The sequence below is a fragment of the Microtus oregoni genome, unplaced genomic scaffold, assembly GCF_018167655.1.
Source record: "Microtus oregoni isolate MIOR12 unplaced genomic scaffold, Mior012 000046F_ref0000063, whole genome shotgun sequence".
NCBI classification, from domain to species: Eukaryota; Metazoa; Chordata; class Mammalia; order Rodentia; family Cricetidae; genus Microtus; species Microtus oregoni.
The window spans coordinates 10,473,573-10,491,437 of record NW_024543220.1 but is presented as its reverse complement, the minus strand read 5'-3'; the positions used below and the strand labels follow the sequence as shown (position 1 = coordinate 10,491,437).

General features: G+C 52.0%; 5 protein-coding genes and 2 non-coding genes across 9 annotated transcripts in view; all 7 read left to right on the top strand.

Moving 5' to 3' along the window:
- LOC121435313 (H-2 class I histocompatibility antigen, Q10 alpha chain-like) overlaps positions 1-17,865 on the top strand; it is a 731,224-nt gene that overhangs the window by 634,574 nt on the left and 78,785 nt on the right. The window lies entirely within an intron of this gene.
- LOC121435272 (H-2 class I histocompatibility antigen, Q10 alpha chain-like) overlaps positions 1-17,865 on the top strand; it is a 708,503-nt gene that overhangs the window by 634,898 nt on the left and 55,740 nt on the right. The gene's annotated exons all lie outside the window — the stretch shown is intronic.
- LOC121435270 (H-2 class I histocompatibility antigen, Q10 alpha chain-like) overlaps positions 1-17,865 on the top strand; it is an 808,095-nt gene that overhangs the window by 760,148 nt on the left and 30,082 nt on the right. The gene's annotated exons all lie outside the window — the stretch shown is intronic.
- The window catches only part of LOC121435275 (H-2 class I histocompatibility antigen, Q10 alpha chain-like), a 703,994-nt gene that overhangs the window by 656,047 nt on the left and 30,082 nt on the right, over positions 1-17,865 (top strand). The gene's annotated exons all lie outside the window — the stretch shown is intronic.
- On the top strand, positions 1,304-14,999 carry Ddx39b (DExD-box helicase 39B). 3 transcript variants are annotated; one of them, XM_041634464.1, is made up of 11 exons: positions 1,304-1,458; positions 2,870-3,201; positions 3,760-3,887; positions 4,069-4,161; positions 7,221-7,404; positions 10,162-10,280; positions 12,539-12,670; positions 13,826-13,935; positions 14,022-14,166; positions 14,298-14,445; positions 14,778-14,999. In XM_041634464.1, the coding sequence occupies exons 2-11, from the start codon at positions 2,991-2,993 to the stop codon at positions 14,792-14,794; spliced, it is 1,287 nt and encodes a 428-aa protein (XP_041490398.1). In that variant the 5' UTR covers positions 1,304-1,458; positions 2,870-2,990; the 3' UTR covers positions 14,795-14,999. The 3 variants fall into 3 exon arrangements, with proteins under 3 accessions (XP_041490398.1, XP_041490399.1, XP_041490397.1); XM_041634465.1 differs by lacking the exon at positions 1,304-1,458 and adding an exon at positions 2,225-2,505; XM_041634463.1 differs by lacking the exon at positions 1,304-1,458 and adding an exon at positions 2,627-2,760.
- LOC121435732 lies at positions 2,482-2,557 on the top strand. The gene has a single exon (XR_005972593.1). It is a non-coding gene; the product is annotated as a small nucleolar RNA SNORD83 (small nucleolar RNA).
- Positions 7,455-7,531, top strand: LOC121435733. The gene has a single exon (XR_005972594.1). It is a non-coding gene; the product is annotated as a small nucleolar RNA SNORD83 (small nucleolar RNA).

Genomic DNA, 17,865 nt, shown 5'->3' with positions numbered 1-17,865 from the left:
AGGTGTGGCCTTTGTCAAGACTGTTTCAAACAGTTAGCTACTGGATTTTTTGCTATCACATGCTTTGATGGACTCTAGACGACATTTAGTCCCGTCATCGCCCCGTACCGCCCCCTCCATGGTAGCGTGGTAGAACTTCCCATTCTGGAGCAGAGGGGGCCTTACGACTGGTACTAAAAAGGGACAATACTGATTGGTGCAAAGGCAAGCCTTCACTGCACGAGTTTGCTGTGGTTGGTGCAAACACAAGCCTTCACTGCACGAGTTTGCTGTGATTGGTGCAAACAACCCTTGCTAGCTGTAAAGCAACATGTTTGGCTCACTTGGTGGGTCAGTCGGGATAACTGGGGATAAACCGTACTATGTTACTCTCCTCAGTGCTACAATGTTAGGTCCAATAAAAGGCTTCTCTTGAGAGGGCTTCTCTGGCCTTTTAGGCTGAGCTGGTAACAGAAGCGGCTGAGAACCTGGGAAGTCTTCACAGCCATGGGCCCCAGATACCTCTCTCTCTGGAGCTGCGGCACTTCCTAGTGTACTAGGGCCCCAAATCCCCGCTTACTCCTAGGCGCACACAAAAGCTGTGGCGTCTGTGATGCCAACACGGGAGGGCGCACCTCCCTCAGCAGCGAATGCTTCTGAGTTGATCAGGACACAGCCTTGGTGACAATGGTACCTCTCGCGCTTACATTTATGATGCAGCGGGTCAGCAGAACATCACTCTTTATGTAGGTAGCGTCTCAAAGAAGGGAGTACAACATATATAGGGGGAAAATCCAGGCTGAACAATGGAGCTGCTGGGTAGGACCAAGGGCATTCTGCTCTCGTTAATAATAACGGAAAATCGCTTAACTCCCAAACCCCACCATTTGTTTTTTAACGCTTAGTCAGAATGCAAACCTCCATCTCCCAAGCTGCTACGACGCTAGTAACTCTCAGATAGATCGTGCTCATTCTCCCCCAATCCCCGCCCCAGCACCCTCCCCGGGGGAGGCCTGACGGAGCTTGGCCACCCCCAGGTCACCTTGACGACCAGGCTCAGGCCCCAGTGAGAACGCCTCCCGCTCGGCACGCAGAGTCCGCGGCGCCCAGAGAGAGGCGTCCAGAGAGAAGCCTGGGGTGGCAAAGAAAACAAAACAAAAGCAAAGCCGAACGCCGAGGGGAGAGGTGTGGAGAAGCGGGGAAGCATTTCGGGGAAGAGGCGCGACCTTCGCGCCGTGCTGCTGTCCCTGGCGGCGGCGGCGGAGGGGCCCGAGGACGGATTCCAAACAGGCGTTTCTCAGAGGCAGCCCCGAGCGCGCGCCGCGGGAGGCCCGCCGCGGGGCCGACTTCCGGCATCCCGCGCCTGCGCCCTGGCAGCTGGGAAGGAGGCGAGGCGGCGGCCGCGCCTGGAACCGGAAGTGAAGGCAGGTTCCCGCCTCCGTCCGGGCTGCCGCCGCCATACGCGCTCGCAGTGCTTAGGTAAGGCTCGGCCTCGGGCGCCATCCGCCGCCATCCGCCTTCCCCGCGCCGCGTCCCGCCGCCCGCGCCGCTGATCCCGCTCGCCCGGGCCGCGGTCCGGCTGCTGGCGCGTAGTCGGGCACCCGACTCCATTGTCCTCGTCCCTTCCCGGGGAGCCAGCCTTGCCGGGCCCCCGTCCAAGATGGTGGCCGGGGCCGCCGCCGCGCTTCCTCGTGGCGTGGGTGACCCAGCGGGTCCCTTCCCCCCGGGGCCGCGGCCACCGGAGGTGGCGCCATGGGAGGGCGGGGCCGCCCGTCGCGGGCCCGCAGGGTAGGGGACGAGATGGCGCCCGCCCGGGCCCGTTCCAAGCGCCCCCCGAATGGCTGCCTCCGTGCGCGGCCGGCGGTGTCGCCACCGAAGGGCGTCCTCCCGGGACGAGACCGAGGCCGGGCAAGCGCTGCCGTTTAACTGCGCACGCTCCAGCCTTCCCGGTTGTGGGTTTTTTCTGGCATTTGTACCCCTGCACCCTCTGCACCTCCTCCCTCTCCTGCACCCCTGCCCCTTCTGTACCCCTGCACCTCTCGCACCCTCTGTACCTCCTCCCTCTCCTGCACCCCTGCCCCTTCTGTACCCCTGCACCTCTCGCACCCTCTGCACCACCTCCCTCTCCTGCACCCCTGCCCCTTCTGTACCCCTGCACCTCTCGCACCCTCTGTACCTCCTCCCTCTCCTGCACCCCTGCCCCTTCTGTACCCCTGCACCTCTCGCACCCTCTGCACCTCCTCCCTCTCCTGCACCCTTGCGTTTCCTGCACCTCTCCACCTCCTGCATCCCTGTACCTTCCGCATCCCTTGCACCCTCTGTACCTCTTCTCCTTTACCCCTGCATTTCCTGCACCCCGGCACCTCCCGTTCTGGCGGTAGGCCTCCCCGCCCACCTTCCCTCTCCCTTCCCTCCCGCTCCAGCTTCCCCGGGGCTGGGGCTGGGATCGCCGGTGTGCGCCGCCGGGACGGGTGCCCAGGTGATTCTGGACGGGTGACCACAGCCACATGATGTTCGCAATTGCAAGTGAGCGCTCCGCGCAGTGCTGACCTTTATCTATCACCCTTGACTGATGGCTGATGGTGGGGACCAGCACCAGGCGGTGACAGGGACAGCGCAGCCTTACGTCTCCTCGTCCCCGTTCATTTCCCCCTCCCGCCAGTCGTTTGTCGTGCTCGTTTTTCACTGTGTCTGAGTAAGCCGCCGACACCTGAGACCGCTCTCCACGTGTCCCGTTTGGTGTTGTATGTGTCTCTGTCAGTCACTTTCCTTCCAGGCAAGGTTTGTAGTTGAGGGAAAGTAGGAAGAAGTGGGGTGGACCAGAAGTACAGAGTCTATTCGTGACTGATGAGTTTTCCTTTTTTGTTGTTGTTGTTCCCCACTCTCTCAGCTCTTTTGTCAGAACACTGGTGTCTTTCTCTTCTGTTCCTCGAACGCCTCTTTCCCATTCTTTCTCACCTGCTCTGGGACCACTCACCCCAAGACCTCCCTCTCCCCGTGCCGGCCCAGTTATGGCAGAGAATGACGTCGACAACGAGCTCTTAGACTACGAAGATGATGAAGTGGAGACAGCGGCTGGGGGAGATGGCACCGAAGCGCCTGCCAAGAAAGACGTCAAGGGCTCCTACGTCTCCATCCACAGCTCCGGCTTCCGAGACTTCCTGCTCAAGCCAGAGCTGCTCCGGGCCATTGTAGACTGTGGCTTTGAGCATCCATCAGAAGGTGGGCAGAGACCTTGTGAAGCATCTTAAGGAGGGGATTGTGTTTAGGATAGGCCAGGCCATGAGAGTGTATCCATATGTCAGCACTAGAAGACTCCTTGGCTTTGATCAGACAGAAGGCCTGGCTGGACCTTTAGTTCCCGTCCTTCGGGCCAGGACGGCTGTGGTCTCTAACAACCGTAATGATTGGTCTAAAGGTGCTGGCTTCTGGGTCATATGCCACGTCCTTCATTTTGTCCAAGATTGCAGGGTTACCTGACCCAAAAGCATAGGAGGAGAATTGGTCTGTAGTAGGCATTCAGATTCCTGGATCGTTAGAGTGTAGGGAAAATAAAGACAGCCAGGGACATTGGAGGTGAGCTGCTGGCAGGTGCCAGAGGGTTTTTATAGCACCAGGGAGGCCTGAAGCTAAGAAGGGCTTGACTTGGATATAAATGTGACCAACGGGACAGAGATAGGACGGGTCTGAAAGGTGACAGGGACAGGTGAAAAATCTGGAGTATCAGCTGGGAAGAAGGGGTTGGCGTGGTGCAAAAAGTCTTCCTCCTTTCCCTTCTAGTCCAGCACGAATGCATCCCTCAGGCCATTCTGGGGATGGATGTCCTGTGCCAGGCCAAGTCGGGCATGGGGAAGACAGCAGTGTTTGTCCTGGCCACACTGCAGCAGCTGGAGCCAATCACTGGGCAGGTATGTTGGGGCAGTGCTGGGGAGGGCACGGAGACTGTGGCTACAAGACACTCTCAGAGCTGGTCTCCCTGCCAGCAGGGGGAATGTTCTGTAGCGGCATGGGCTTAAGCACTTTTGTGACAGTCACTCTGGAGAGGGTGGCGAAGGACTGACTTCACTGTGTCTCCATTGCTCCCTTAAGGTGTCTGTGCTGGTGATGTGTCACACTAGGGAGCTGGCCTTTCAGATCAGCAAGGAGTACGAGCGCTTCTCAAAGTACATGCCGAACGTCAAGGTGAGAGGCTGAGACGCCAGGGACGTGTGGGGGTCGGAGTATGAGGTGAGCTTCCGCGGGCAGCATGGGTGCCTTTACTGCAGTGGCAGGGCCTTCTGCAGCTGTCCGTGCGGGTGCAGTGCTGTGACTGCATCTGTGTCCCAGAGAGTTCACGATGACACTTTGATTCACTTATTTTATTTTTTTGTGGTGTTGTAAATCTGATTCCAGAGCCTTGAGCTACTAAGTGAGTCTGCTCCTGCGCTACCCTGTGCATTGTTTCTGTAGTCTCTGCCTGCACGGCAGGGGGCACCAGATCTCATAAATGGTTGTGAGCCACCACATGCTGGGCATTGAACTCGGGACCTCTAGGAAGAGCAGTCTATGCTCTTAACCTCTGAACCATCTCTCCCAGTCCCCACCCCGTGCCTTGTTTTTAAATTTAAGATTGACTCTTACCAAATTACCCTGGTAGGCCTTGAACTCACCTCAGACTAGAGCCAGCCCTGAACCTGAGCCTCTTGCCTCAGCTTCCTGAGTAGTTGGGACAGGCCTTTGGCTGGAGCGCTCTTTTGTTCCCCAGCACTGCTTGTCAGATTGCTGGAGAGGGGGCGTGTGTAGCAAGAGGAAACAAAAGCTCCAAAACAGCTGCGTGTGGACTCTAGGGTGACAGAAGACTGTAGGAGGTGGCCATGTCTGCTACGGTGTGACATGGTGTGGACTCTGGGGTGACAGAAGACTGTAGGAGGTGGCCATGTCTGCTACGGTGTGACGCGGCGAGGACTTTCACCAGGAGCTTGGCATTGTTTAGGGACTTGGAGATGATGTGTTGCTATGCTTAAGTGTGTGGGGTCTGCTGTGACCAGAGTGCTTCATGGCCCTGTGATGAGTGGAGGGATGACGCATAGACTCCTGTTCTGGTTGGGGGGGGGGGGCAGTCATGCTCTCTTTACAGATAACAATTTTGCTTGGTTGAGAAAGAATATCACCATGGGCAGGTGATTGCCATCCTTCTGCCTCTATGGCTTGAATGCAGGGGTTTTGGGTGTGTGCCGCCACCCTGACTCAACTGTATGTTTTATTTTTTTTTTTATTTTTATTTATTTATTTATTTATTTATTTTTTTTTTTTTTTTTTTTTTTTTTTTGGTTTTTTCGAGACAGGGTTTCTCTGTGGTTTTGGAGCCTCTCCTGGAACTAGCTCTTGTAGACCAGGCTGGTCTCGAACTCACAGAGATCCGCCTGCCTCTGCCTCCCGAGTGCTGGGATTAAAGGCGTGCGCCACCACCGCCCGGCTATTTATTTATTTTTTTTGCTTTTTTGAGACAGGGTTTCTCTGTGGCTTTGGAGCCTGTCCTGGAACTAGCTCTGTGGACCAGGCTGGTCTTGAACTCATAGAGATCCACCTGCCTCTGTCTCCCGAGTGCTGGGATTAAAGGCGTGCACCACCATCGCCCGGCATTCAACTGTATGTTTTAAACTAGTAATTTTGATCAGAACCCTAAACTGAAAATAATTTTTTAAAAACCAAAGTAGGGCCGGAGAAATGGCTCTGGTTAGAGTGTGTGCTGCGCAGACTGATGGCTGAGCTGTGAGCTCAGACGGCGTGCAGGCGGAAGGGAGAGCCCAGGCTACCACCCCAACATGTCATTTATTTATTTGGACTGGCTTTTTCTGTGTGGCCCTGGTAGTCTTGTAACGTGCTCTGTAGACCAGGCTGGCCCTGCCTCTGACTCCTGAGTGCTGGCATTAAAGGCGTGCAGTGCACCACCGTGCTCGACCCAGAATGCTCTTAGGGTCGGGATCAAATACAAGGCTGGGCCAGGCATGGTGGCACATGCTTTTAATTTCAGCACTTGGGAGACAGAGGCCTGTGAATCTCTGAGGCATGGTCTACAGAGTGAGTTCCAGGATAGCCAGGACTACACAGAGGAGCCCTGTCTTGTGTAGGGATGATGTGGTGTGTGCACCTATAGTTGCAGTTAGTTAGGGGGAATACCCCTTGTGCTGCCCCCACCCCTCGTCAGTCACTTACAGAATTGTCTACTTTTCTTTGGTTCTGCAAATGACCTTTCTAGTCACCATTAGGTCTAGCTTACTCTTTCCTCAGTAGTTACTGCAGACCAAAACTTATATCTGGAAGCGTAATTAGATGTAAGGTAAAACATTTTGGGCATGAATGCTTCTGTTTGCCACCAACCTTGTTAACCAATAGTGGTTTTGGAGTGAGAGTGGAGGAAGAGGTTACCGTAGAATAAGCGTTGGGGAGGCTGGAGAAATAGCTCCGAGGTTAAGAGCACTGGCTGCTCTTCCAGAGGTCCTGAGTACATAATTAAGTATACACTGTATACATAAATCTTTAAAGAAAAAAGAATAAGTGTGTGACATTGTGCTCCCTGATTGTTCTTTCCCCTTGAAACTGAAGAAGTCCATGGGGTACTTGATGTAGTGTTACAGCTCAGATCCCAGCATTCACCTAGTAGTTTACACAAGGCAAGACTTAATCTTGGCACTCAGGAGGTCAGCCAAAGCTACGCCAGCTGAGTTAGGGAAGCTTAGTATTGTGTGTGTGTGTGTGTGTGTGTGTTGGTAGTACTTCACATTTACTGATGACTTGTGTTCTTGCTGTTTTCATTCTTCTAAGAAAGCCATGGCTTTAGATTCACATGGGCCTTACTGTGTGGGTCAGCCAAGGCTATGTAGAGAGCCTATCTCAAAAAAAAAAAGTATTTGAGTGACTGGACACTCGTCTTCATCCCTGCCCCCAGTTGGTCCCGCAGTGCTGATCAGGTCCCTTTGTTTCTTGCCTGATTTTGGAGGCTTGTGAGTCACTGCAGGGCTGACAGCCAGCAGCTGGTCTACAGTCGGCTAAGAGTGGGCACCGCTAACTGGCAGGGTGGTCTGTGCCTTTTCCTAGCATTTGGGCAGCAGACAGGCTAATCACAAAGTGAGTGTAAGACCTGTCAGGGCTACACAGTGAAACTTTATCACAAGAGAAGAAAGGGGGAAAGGTAAGTAACAGGGACTCTGGGGAGACTGGAGCCTCTTCCTGTCTCATGAGCCTTTCCTGTTGGCTGACAGGTGGCAGTGTTTTTTGGCGGTCTGTCTATCAAGAAGGATGAAGAGGTGCTGAAGAAGAACTGCCCACACATCGTCGTGGGGACTCCTGGCCGAATTCTAGCCCTGGCTCGAAATAAGAGCCTGAACCTCAAGCACATTAAACACTTTATCTTGGACGAGTGTGACAAGATGCTTGAACAGCTCGGTGAGTGGCTGTTCTCGGCTGGGATCGGGGTTTGGGAGCTGCCCCTTGGAGCCAAATGATGTTTGCTTGACACAGGAGCACGCGTGTGCAAGGACGACTCTGGATCTATCACCCATGACTGATGGCTCTGCATTCCTTTTCCTCCCCTGGGGTTGGGCGCTGAAGGCCTTGTGCATGCTGGCCTGTTAGAGCAGAGGGCCTGCCCTTCTGCCTCAGGACAAAGTGGTTCTCAACCTTTCTGATGGTGAACTGTTGTGACCCCAACCATGAGATTGTTTTTGTTGCTATTTCATAACTGTAATTTTGCTATTGTTATAAATCAAAATGTAAAAATAATCTGATACAGGGACCCTTGTGAAAGGATATTCACCCCCTCCCCTGTCTGGACTCACAGGTTGAGAACCACTGTGGTATATAGCATGCCTGACCAGAATTCATAAACAAGCAGGTTTCTAGAGGTCAATTCTGAGGTTCATCTGAGTGTTCACAGAAGTCATGAGTTCTGGTGGGGCAGTGTGTCACGTGGGGTAAAAGAAACTTTTGTTTTGTCTTCTCCCCCCCCCTTGGTTTTTCGAGACAGGGTTTCTCTGTGGCTTTGGAAGCCTGTCTAGGCACTAGCTCTGTAGACCAGAATGGTCTTGAGCTCACAGAGATCCGCCTGCCTCTTGTCTCCCCAGTGCTGGGATTAAAGGCCTGAGCCACCACTGCCCCGCTAAAAAGAAAATGTTAAGGATTTTGTAGGGCAATTAAGAGTGGACGGCTCTTTAGAGGACCTGGGTTTATCCCAACACCGATATGGTAGATATAATGGTCTGTAATCTAAGATCTTGTTCCTCTTGGTCTCCATGGGCACTGAATAGAAGTGGAGAACAGACAGAACATCCATACACTTTAAAAATGAAGGTGTTCAAGGGTGAGAACTGGCTGCTTTTCCATCCCGGCACATTCCCACATGGCAGTGTAGCCATGTGTAGCTCCAGACCCAGGATCCAAAGCCCTATTCTGCAGGCAGAACACCTACATACATAATAAAAATTAAAAATAACTTATTGCTTGGTGGTGATGGTGCACACCTTTAATCCCAGCACTAAGTGTGAAGCTGAGGGTCTCTTAAGTTGGAGACCAGCCTGGTCTACACACTGAAACTTGTTCTCTTAAAAACAAAACAAAAACTTGTGTGCCTTTAAACCCAGGTGGGTCTTTATGAATTGCAAGCCAGCCAAGGGCTACATAGTAAGATCCTATTTTTTTTATTTGAAATATATTATTACAAGATAATTAGGGCTAGCAAGGAATAAATTGTTTTTTATATTTATTATTTTTATTGAACTCTACATCTTTCTCTGCTCGGCTTCCTGCCTCTCCCCTCCCCCTTTCAACCCTCCCCCAAAGTCCCCATGCTCCCAATTTACTCAGGAGATCTTGTCTTTTTCTACTTTCTACTCCCCATGTAGATTAGATCTATGTAAGTCTCTCTTAGTGTCCACATTGTTGTCTAAGTTCTCTGGGATTGTGGTTTGTAGGCTGGCTTTCTTTGCTTTATGTCTAAAAAATCACCTATGAGTGAGTACGTGTGATAATTGTCTTTCTATGTCTGGGTTACCTCACTCAAAATAGTGTTTTCTAGCTCCATTCATTTTAAGACCCTATCTTTAAAACAAAACCAAAAAAAGAAAGAAAGAAAACAATAATTTTGGTTTGGTTAGTTGCAAGAGTAGGAAAGCACATAGCCCCAGAGGGAAGTTTTCCAAATGGCCTTTGGCTGCCTGAGATGGCAGAGTAACGGTGGGCATTAGGTCATATTTGCTTGGCCGTTCAGGGATGTGAGGCTGGAGTCACCATTTTATAAATTTGGACTTTAGCTTAAGTTAAATTTCTTGGCTAAAAAAAGGGCTGAGAACCTGACCCCAAGTATCTTTGTAAATACATCGCTTTGTTCCATGTTATTACTTTTGTTTTGTGAAGGCCAGAGTGGATGATGTCTGCAGTGAGTGCTTTGTAGGCTGGTGTAGGGGAAGAGCTGCTAGACAGGCCTCAGCGTCGTGGTTTTCTATGTACACATCGGTACGTCCTCTTCCTGGCCTGGAGCTTGCTGTGTGAGCCAGGCTGACAACTCAGACCAGCCTACCCCTACTTCCTGAGTGCTGGGATTCAAGATGTCTACCACCATACCTGGCAAGATAGTTTGTGTTTAAGGTTTATTTTTATATGGAATGTTCCAGAGATTTCTGTGTCGTTCTTGTGTAGGGGCTGTACTAGTCTTCCCTTTATAGTCCAGCTTTAGTGTAGTGCTGCTGGGGGGCTCGGGTTTATTATTTCTCTGTGAGTTCCCATGGAGGCCTTGGCTTCCCTAGCAGCGAGAGCTCCTGCATGCTGAGCCTCTCTCCAGCCTCATGCTCCGGGTTTAAGGACTGCCATTCCTGAGCCCATGTTGGATTTTGTCTCCATTTTATAAATTTGGACTTTAGCTTAAGTTAAATTTCTTGGCTAAAAAAAGGGCTGAGAACCTGACCCCAAGTATCTTTGTAAATACATCGCTTTTTTCCATGTTATTACTTTTGTTTTGTTTTTTCAATCTCGAGTATCCTTGGCTGGTCTCAAAACTCAAAGTATAACTCTTGATCCTCCTGCCTCCTAAGTCCTGGGCTTATAAGGCTGTGCCCCAAGCCTGGCTTGTTCTGGAGGCCATGGCTCTAGAGTAACTCCTGAGCTCTCACTGGCTGTGGCCTCACTTCCTTCTACAATCCTCTCTCGCAGACATGCGTCGGGATGTCCAGGAAATCTTTCGCATGACCCCCCACGAGAAGCAGGTCATGATGTTCAGTGCCACCTTGAGCAAAGAGATCCGGCCAGTCTGCCGCAAGTTCATGCAAGATGTAAATAATACCTTCTACCTTCTCTCCCTCCACTCCCCGCCCGCTGCCTCCTCCCCTTCCTCGCCCTCTTCCTCCAGACTCCCTTGTCCTTCAAGCACCAAGAAGGGAGCTTGTGTCCACCTGGGAGTGATGGCTCCTTGAAGAAACACAGAGGCAGAGACAGTTAGCGCTAGGGTCTGCGCGTGCCAGGGAAACTCCGGAAGACTTGGTCGGGTTAACTTGAGAGCGGGTAGCCTTTGACATTTTTTAATCACAACATTTTTGAACCTCTTCTCACTGTCGGGGGTAGGGCACGATTTTGTGCCCTGTCACCTGCCATCGTCTCCTACACACGACCACAGCCACGCACCCTCCAGGTGGCATGGGCATTCAGCTGGAGCCTCTGCTCACCGAAATGCATACATCTCAGAGGCAGGAGAGCAAGACAGGGACAGTCAGGTGGCAGGGCCTGTCAAGAAGAAGAGCAAGCAAACGGCACCATGAATCCACCCCTCCCAGCTCCAGGGGCGGGGGCCATTGGCACCTCAGTCCCCAGTCCCCCCTCCTTCCTGCCCACACCTCCTTGCGCCCATCGGAGCCTTGGCTGACGTGAGCTGGCAGCAGAGAAGCTGAGGCACGGCGGGAGCACGCAGACCTACCAGCAGTGGATGGCAGCGCGGAGGCCACGGGGAGCCTGACCAGGATGCTGAGGACCAAACCAGCCTCTTTTTCTCTTCCCGGTTTCCTGAACCTAATGTGCTGTACCCCATTTCCCCATACTTGTTGGGGGAGGGGTGTCCTGAAAGGGGTGGTAGAATTTTTCCTTCTCATTTTTTCTTAAAGGAGGGTGATGGGAAAAGCCAAATAGGAAGCTGCACTGGGATGTAACCAGGAGGGTGGCAGCGCCAAGACAGAGCATGGGAGGTGGGGTCCACCTGCCCTGACCCATTTCTTCCCTTGAGAAGATGGCTGCCTCTTGGGCCGGGCTTGGGGCTAGAATTAGGAGGCTGTGAAACTTACTTGGGGAGCTGCCTTATCACCTTGCTTTCGGGAGGAGACTTCTTTATTCCTTCTTTATTCCTGGCTCTCTGAACTGTCTCTCGAGACAGAATGGAGCACGGGGAAAGTCCCGCCTGAAGTTCACTGGTGTCTGATTGAATACTTAGGTTCCTTCCTCCCCTTCAAGGGTTCAGGGTGGGTATACAGTTCCTTATGAAATGTGAGAGCGGTTCCTTTCTATTGCCTTTTCACCTTTGATGCTAAAAGATGGTTGTATTAGATTTTCAGAGAAAAGCAGTAGGACAGGGAAGCTGTAAATCTTAAAACTTCCGGGAAGGAGGGAGCTGGAGGAGGGGAAGAGAGAGGCCATGTCCTTAGACTCCAAGAAAGTAGATTGGCTCAGGAATGGAGTCTGTAGGCATCTGCAAGGGGTGGGGCTGCAGAGAAAGGGAGACCCCTGAGGATCAGCACAAACTGCTAAGGATGTCTGGTGCCATAAAAGAGGAAATATTGGGAAAAGTCAAAGTTGTGCTGAGTTAGAGCTCAAAAAGGTGGTCAGGTCCAGCTGTGGCTGGGGGAAGCCTGCACTTCCTGTTGTCGAGGACCATGTGTTGACCCCTCACCTCCCGAGTATAGATGGTCTGATTCTGACTTGTTTCCCCTAAAACTGATCTAGTGGCTTGGGTACAGGCTGTCTCTCAACTTTGTCAATGTTTGCTTCTCTTTAATGACATTTTAAAACTTCAACCTCAGCCACCTGAGACTGGGGTCCGTGTGCACTAATGCCCAGCTTTTGAATGGCTTTAGGACTGTGTCCATTACAACTTTCTGGCCTTGACATATGCTGACGTGTGTTGAGAGGACAGTTAAGTGGGGCAGTTGTCTCCTGTTCTGGCGCCATTGCCCAGGCCCCAGCACCCCTGCCTCCTGTGTGACTTGGCCATGCTGTCCCCTTGAGCACTATCTTCCATTGTTAATCATTCCCCCACCAGCTCCACCTGACACTGGCATCTTGTAACTGTGAGCTTCAGTGCTCTGTGCAGAGTTCCTTTCTCTGACGGTTCTCAGTTGGGCTTCTCAAAATCCAACTGATGCCGATGCCACCAGATCTACTGGAAAGGGACCTCAGTACGGAGTGTTCTTTGTGGTGGGAGGGACTTCAGTCTTCTCTCTCCTCCCCATCAGTCCATGGGGTGTATTGGAGATCAGCGTCCTCCACCCCCCCCAGGTTTAACCCCCCCACTCTGCCCTCCTCCTGCCCCCACCCCTCCTTCCCTCAGCCTATGGAGATCTTCGTGGATGACGAGACCAAGTTGACGCTGCATGGGTTGCAGCAATACTACGTGAAATTGAAGGACAATGAGAAGAACCGGAAGCTTTTTGACCTTCTCGATGTCCTCGAGTTCAACCAGGTCAGTATTGAGGGTCTCTGTGGGCATGAGCACTGGACAGCTCCAGCTGTGGCAGAAGCCTGTGTAGGAGGAGCCTGTGATTGAGGAGCCAGTAAGTGAAGAGGTGAGAGTGAAGAGCAAGTCTGAGGCGGGAAGATGGAGCTGCTGGGTGAGAGGACTTGATGACCTCAGCAAGTGGAGAAGCCTTGAGATGGGGGTGCTCAGCTGTCGCCTCTTGTAGTCACCTAAGAGCAGCAGTGTCAGCCTGTGCTCAGGTGGCCGCAGAGCCAGTATGGGGCTCTTAGTGTTTGAAGAGGCTCATCTGCTTTTCTAGGCTGTAGCTGTCATTTCTAGCATTTTCCTGAGGTGGCCTCACCCGTGTGTGCCGGTGTGGGGTCTTGTGTCATGGCAGCTCAGAGGCCAGGCTTTTCAGAAGTCTTGTCCTAGACCCAGGCAGATGGTTCAAGAGCAGAAAAGAACATCCAGGAAGAAACGTGATAAGGGACTGGGGAACTCCGTTAGGAATTCTGCCAGGGCTGGGCTGTGGTGGCATCTGCCTTTAACCTCAGCTCTCGGGAGCCAAGCCTCTTGAGTTCAACTCCAGTCTGGTCTATAGACTGAGCTCCAGAACAGCCAGGGCTACACAGAAACCGAAGAACCAGCCAAGCAAAAGTTGTGCCAGGTGTGCTGGCCCACATTTTTAAACTCAAGCACTGATTAATGAAAGACAGGGAACCTTTGTGAGTTCAAGTTTTGGGCCAGCCTGGTCTACATAATGTGTTTTAGGACAACTAGGGCTGCACAGAGAAACCCTGCCTCAAACGTCCTGTTCTTTTAGAGGATCCGCACTCACTCCCTACACAGATGCCTGTAACTGGCCCCAGGTCTCTGGTCTTGAAAGGCACCTGCACAGCCCCGCATACATTCACAAACACATCCATCCATCTGAAAAACCTTACACAGTCGGATCCCTGGGGCTGAAGGATTGGCTCAGGTTAAGAACACTCTTGTTCTTACAGGGTTCCCAAGGTCAGTTCCTGATATGATACCTACATGTCTGAAGAGGGTCCAGTGTCCTCTTTTGGCTCTCCACACACCAGACACATGTGCTCACATATACATAAACTTTAAAAAACAAAAGGTGAGATTCCGGAAATGATGCCCATGCTCCCCCAGGTGGTGATCTTTGTGAAGTCCGTGCAGCGCTGCATTGCCCTGGCCCAGCTTCTAGTGGAGCAGAACTTCCCAGCCATTGCCATCCACCGTGGGATGCCCCAGGAGGAGAGGTGAGCTGGAGACCGTGGGTTTGTGTTCTGGGGAGGAAAAGGTGTGCTGAGGAGGGAATCTTAATCATCTCTCCTTCCTCACAAAGGCTCTCTCGGTATCAGCAGTTCAAGGATTTCCAGCGGCGGATTCTTGTGGCTACCAACCTGTTTGGCCGAGGAATGGACATTGAACGTGTGAACATCGCCTTCAACTATGACATGCCAGAGGACTCGGACACCTACCTGCACCGGGTGAGCTGCCCACCCTACCCCACTTCCTGTGTGTGTGTGTGTGTGCGCGCGCATGCTAGCATGCACACTCTACATTTTCTCTTGTCTGTCTCCCCCTTGAGGCTTGTGATCTTTTCCTTGTCTCCTTCCAGGTGGCCAGGGCAGGCCGGTTTGGCACCAAGGGCTTGGCTATCACATTTGTGTCAGATGAGAATGATGCTAAGATCCTCAATGACGTGCAGGACCGCTTTGAGGTGAACATCAGTGAACTACCTGATGAGATTGACATCTCCTCCTATAGTGAGTACACCCTCAGCATGCTGCCTCCTCTTTTTGTTTTTTTTTTAAAGTTTTAACCGTGTGTTTGTCTGTCTGTCTCTCCAATCCCAAGTGTATCCTCTGAGCCTGTGACATCTGCATGTCTGTGTGTGTGTGTGTGTGTGCATGTCTCCACTACCAAGTCTATCCTCTGAACCTGTGACACAAACAGTATATGTGTGTGTGTTCATGTGTGTGTGTGTTCATGTGTGTCTCCACTCCCAAAAGTATCCTCTGAACCTATGACAGAGCTGAGAGTGTGTGTGTGAGAGAGAAATTTCCCTTTTTTGGTAACTGCTGGTGTTTTTCTTCAGTTGAACAGACGCGGTAGAGGAATCACCCAGTCTGGAGTGTGGCCGTCTCTTGAGTTAGAAGAGGACACCAGGGATCAGGGTGGAGACACCACTGTCCCCCGCCCCTGCCAGCCCTCACCCTGTCCTGCCCATGCTTCCCTCTGTCACCACCACTCCTGAACCTGTTCCTGATTTATCAGAGTTGTTTGTTTGTTTGTTTTTTTAACAAAACTAAGTATGAAACTGCTGTGTCTGTGGTGTCTTACGTGCTCCATCTGTTCCTGTTCAGGGCTTGATCGTGAGCCCTGTTGTGCAGGTTCAAGGTGAGGACGGCCCAAACCCAGGAGGCAGTGGCTCCCCGCTGCCTTCTCTTCCTGGTGTCTCTCCCATTCTAAAGTGGCCATGGAGGGTGAGGATGGGACACTGAGCCTGGAATCGGAAGGGAGCGAGAGCAAGGTCTGTTTCCCAGCATCTCATCTGCTCCTTCAGCTTCTGGGTCCCAGAGTACCAGGGCCAGTGCCTTTCACGCATCCGGCACCTGTAAGCAAGGCCTGGTTCAGCTCCCTTGGGCCAGCAGAGCTGTGTAGAGAGGCTGGGTCTCTGGGTTGGGAAGATTAATGGGCACAGCATCAACCAGGACAGGGGCCTGAAGTCTGTCGTCTCTTTCTCCTGTTCGATCTGATGTTCAGAAGGTCATGTGTGAAGTTTCTTACATGGCTCTGTATCTGTTCCATGATTATTGGGAAGTTCTTGGCAAAGTCGCTGGGATCCCTGGAGGGGCAGGAATAGGAGGTGTCAGGTGACCGTGTAGCAAGCTGTAGTGTGCTCCATGACAGCTGCCTAGCATCTTTAGGGCCAGGCCTGGATGAGGCACCTGCCCGCGGCCCTGCCTGTTCTGGCCAGGCAGAGACTAGAACTTGTGTTGCTGGTTGAGATTTCAGATCCTAGCAGTTCAGTTGCTTTAGAATGCTGGTGTGCAGCCAGTTTCCTCAGCACTAACAGGCAACCTGAGGGGGTGTTCACACCCAGCTCATGCTGACCGGCCTCAGAAAATCAGAAATAGCTTTCTACATGTGTAATACCCATTGAGGCCAGAAGAGGGCACTGGGCCCTGAGGAACTGCAGTTACAGGTGGTTGTGAGCCACCTGACAGGAGGGCTGGGCATCAAGTCCTCTCACCACTGAGCCATCTTTCCTGAAGAGATTTGGCCGAGTCCTGGTAGAAGATGTTCACAGAGAACGCCAGAAAATTCTAGGAAAGCCTTGCTAGGTTTCCCCACTCAGTTACGATTAGAGCACCCTTTCTGCCCACTCCCATGTGTCCTGGATGGTTTTATGTCAACTTGACACCAGCCACAGTCATCTGAGTGGAGGAAGCCTCAATCAAGAAAATGTCTCCATAGGACCACATAGGAAAGCCTGTAGGGCATTTTCTTCCATTCCTTTCCCCCAACCCCCCCTCCTTTTTTTCTTTGGTTTTGAGACAGGGTTTTTTTTTTTTGTTGTTGTTGTTGTTTTTGTTTTGTTTTGGTTTTTCGAGACAGGGTTTCTCTGTGGTTTTGGAGCCTGTCCTGGAACTAGCTCTTGTAGACCAGGCTGGTCTCGAACTCACCGAGATCCGCCTGTCTCTGCCTCCCGAGTGCTGGGATTAAAGGCATGCGCCACCACCGCCCGGCAAGACAGGGTTTTTGTGTAACCCTGGCTATCTTAGAACTATCTTTGTAGACCAGGATGGCCTCAAACTCAGATCCACCTGCCTCTGCTTTCCAGGAGCTGGGATTAACGGTGAGCACCACTACTGCCTGCTGGCATTTTCTTATTTAGTGACTGATGAGGGTGGGCAGAGTCCATTGTGGGTGATGCTATCCCTGGTCCTGGGCTCTACAAAAAACCAGACTGAGCTAGGCATAGTGGCACACCCCTTTAATCCCAGCACTTGTGAGGCAGAGGCCAGTGGATCTCAGTTCAAGGCTAGCCTGGACTATAGAGTGAGTTACAGGACAACCAGAGGGTGGAAAATAAAAACAGGCTGAACAAACCAGGATGAGCAAGCCAGAAAGCAGCACCTTCCATGGCCTCTGCATCAGCTTCTGCCTCCAGGTTCCTGCCTCCTGTGACTTCCTGTTCTGACTTCCTCCAATGATGAACAAACCTTTTCCTCTCCAAGTCATGGTGTTTCATCACAGCGATAGAAACCCTGACTAGCGGGAGGCAGAGGCAGGCGGATCTCTGTGAGTTCGAGGCCAGCCTGGTCTACAAGAGCTAGTTCCAGGACAGGCTCCAAAACCACAGAGAAACCCTGTCTCGAAAAACCAAAAAAAAAAAAAAAAAAAAGAAACCCTGACTAGGACACCACTGTGGGTCTAGTTGCCCAGTAAAGTCCCCGTAAACACGCTAAGGGGTGAGAGGTGGATGTCTCACCAGAGTTCCTAAGATTCAAATTCTGTCCAATGCGACCCCTTAGCTCTTCCAGAACACCAACATAGCCGCCGCCCTCTTCCACCCTCCTCTAGAAAAGGGTCTTGCAGGTAGAGGCTGCAGTGGGAGGTAATGAGCCCCTGATCTGCCTCAAACAGAAGCAGATGGTGGGGCTGGAGATGTGGTTCAATGGTCAAGAGCACCGGCTGCTGTTACAGAGGATGTAAGTTTGGTTCTCAGCACCTACATGGCAGCTCACATCCGTGACTGCAGTTCCAGGGGTCTGTCGCCCTCTTCAGGCCACCACGGGCTCTGCACATGAGCACAGACACATACAAAACATGCATACACATAAAATAAAGTCTAAAAAACACTCCAGACGGTGTCTGCCCTGGGTATTATTGCTGACAGCACATATCCAACTACACATGGAGCTTTGCTTCCTGTGGTGTCTAACCTGGGCAGAGTGAGCCTCATCTGAGGAATTGCTTCCATCAGATTGGCCTGAGGGTGTGTTTGTGGGCATTTTCTTGATTGCTGGTTTGTAGGGAGCAGAGGAAGTCCTGAGGGAGTGAGTGTGTGTTCGACACGGCCATGGCCTTCTGAGGATTCCATGATCAAATGGCCCATGGGACATAGTCAAGACCATTACCAGCACAGGCCTGGCTCCAGAGATGGCAATGCTCTTCTT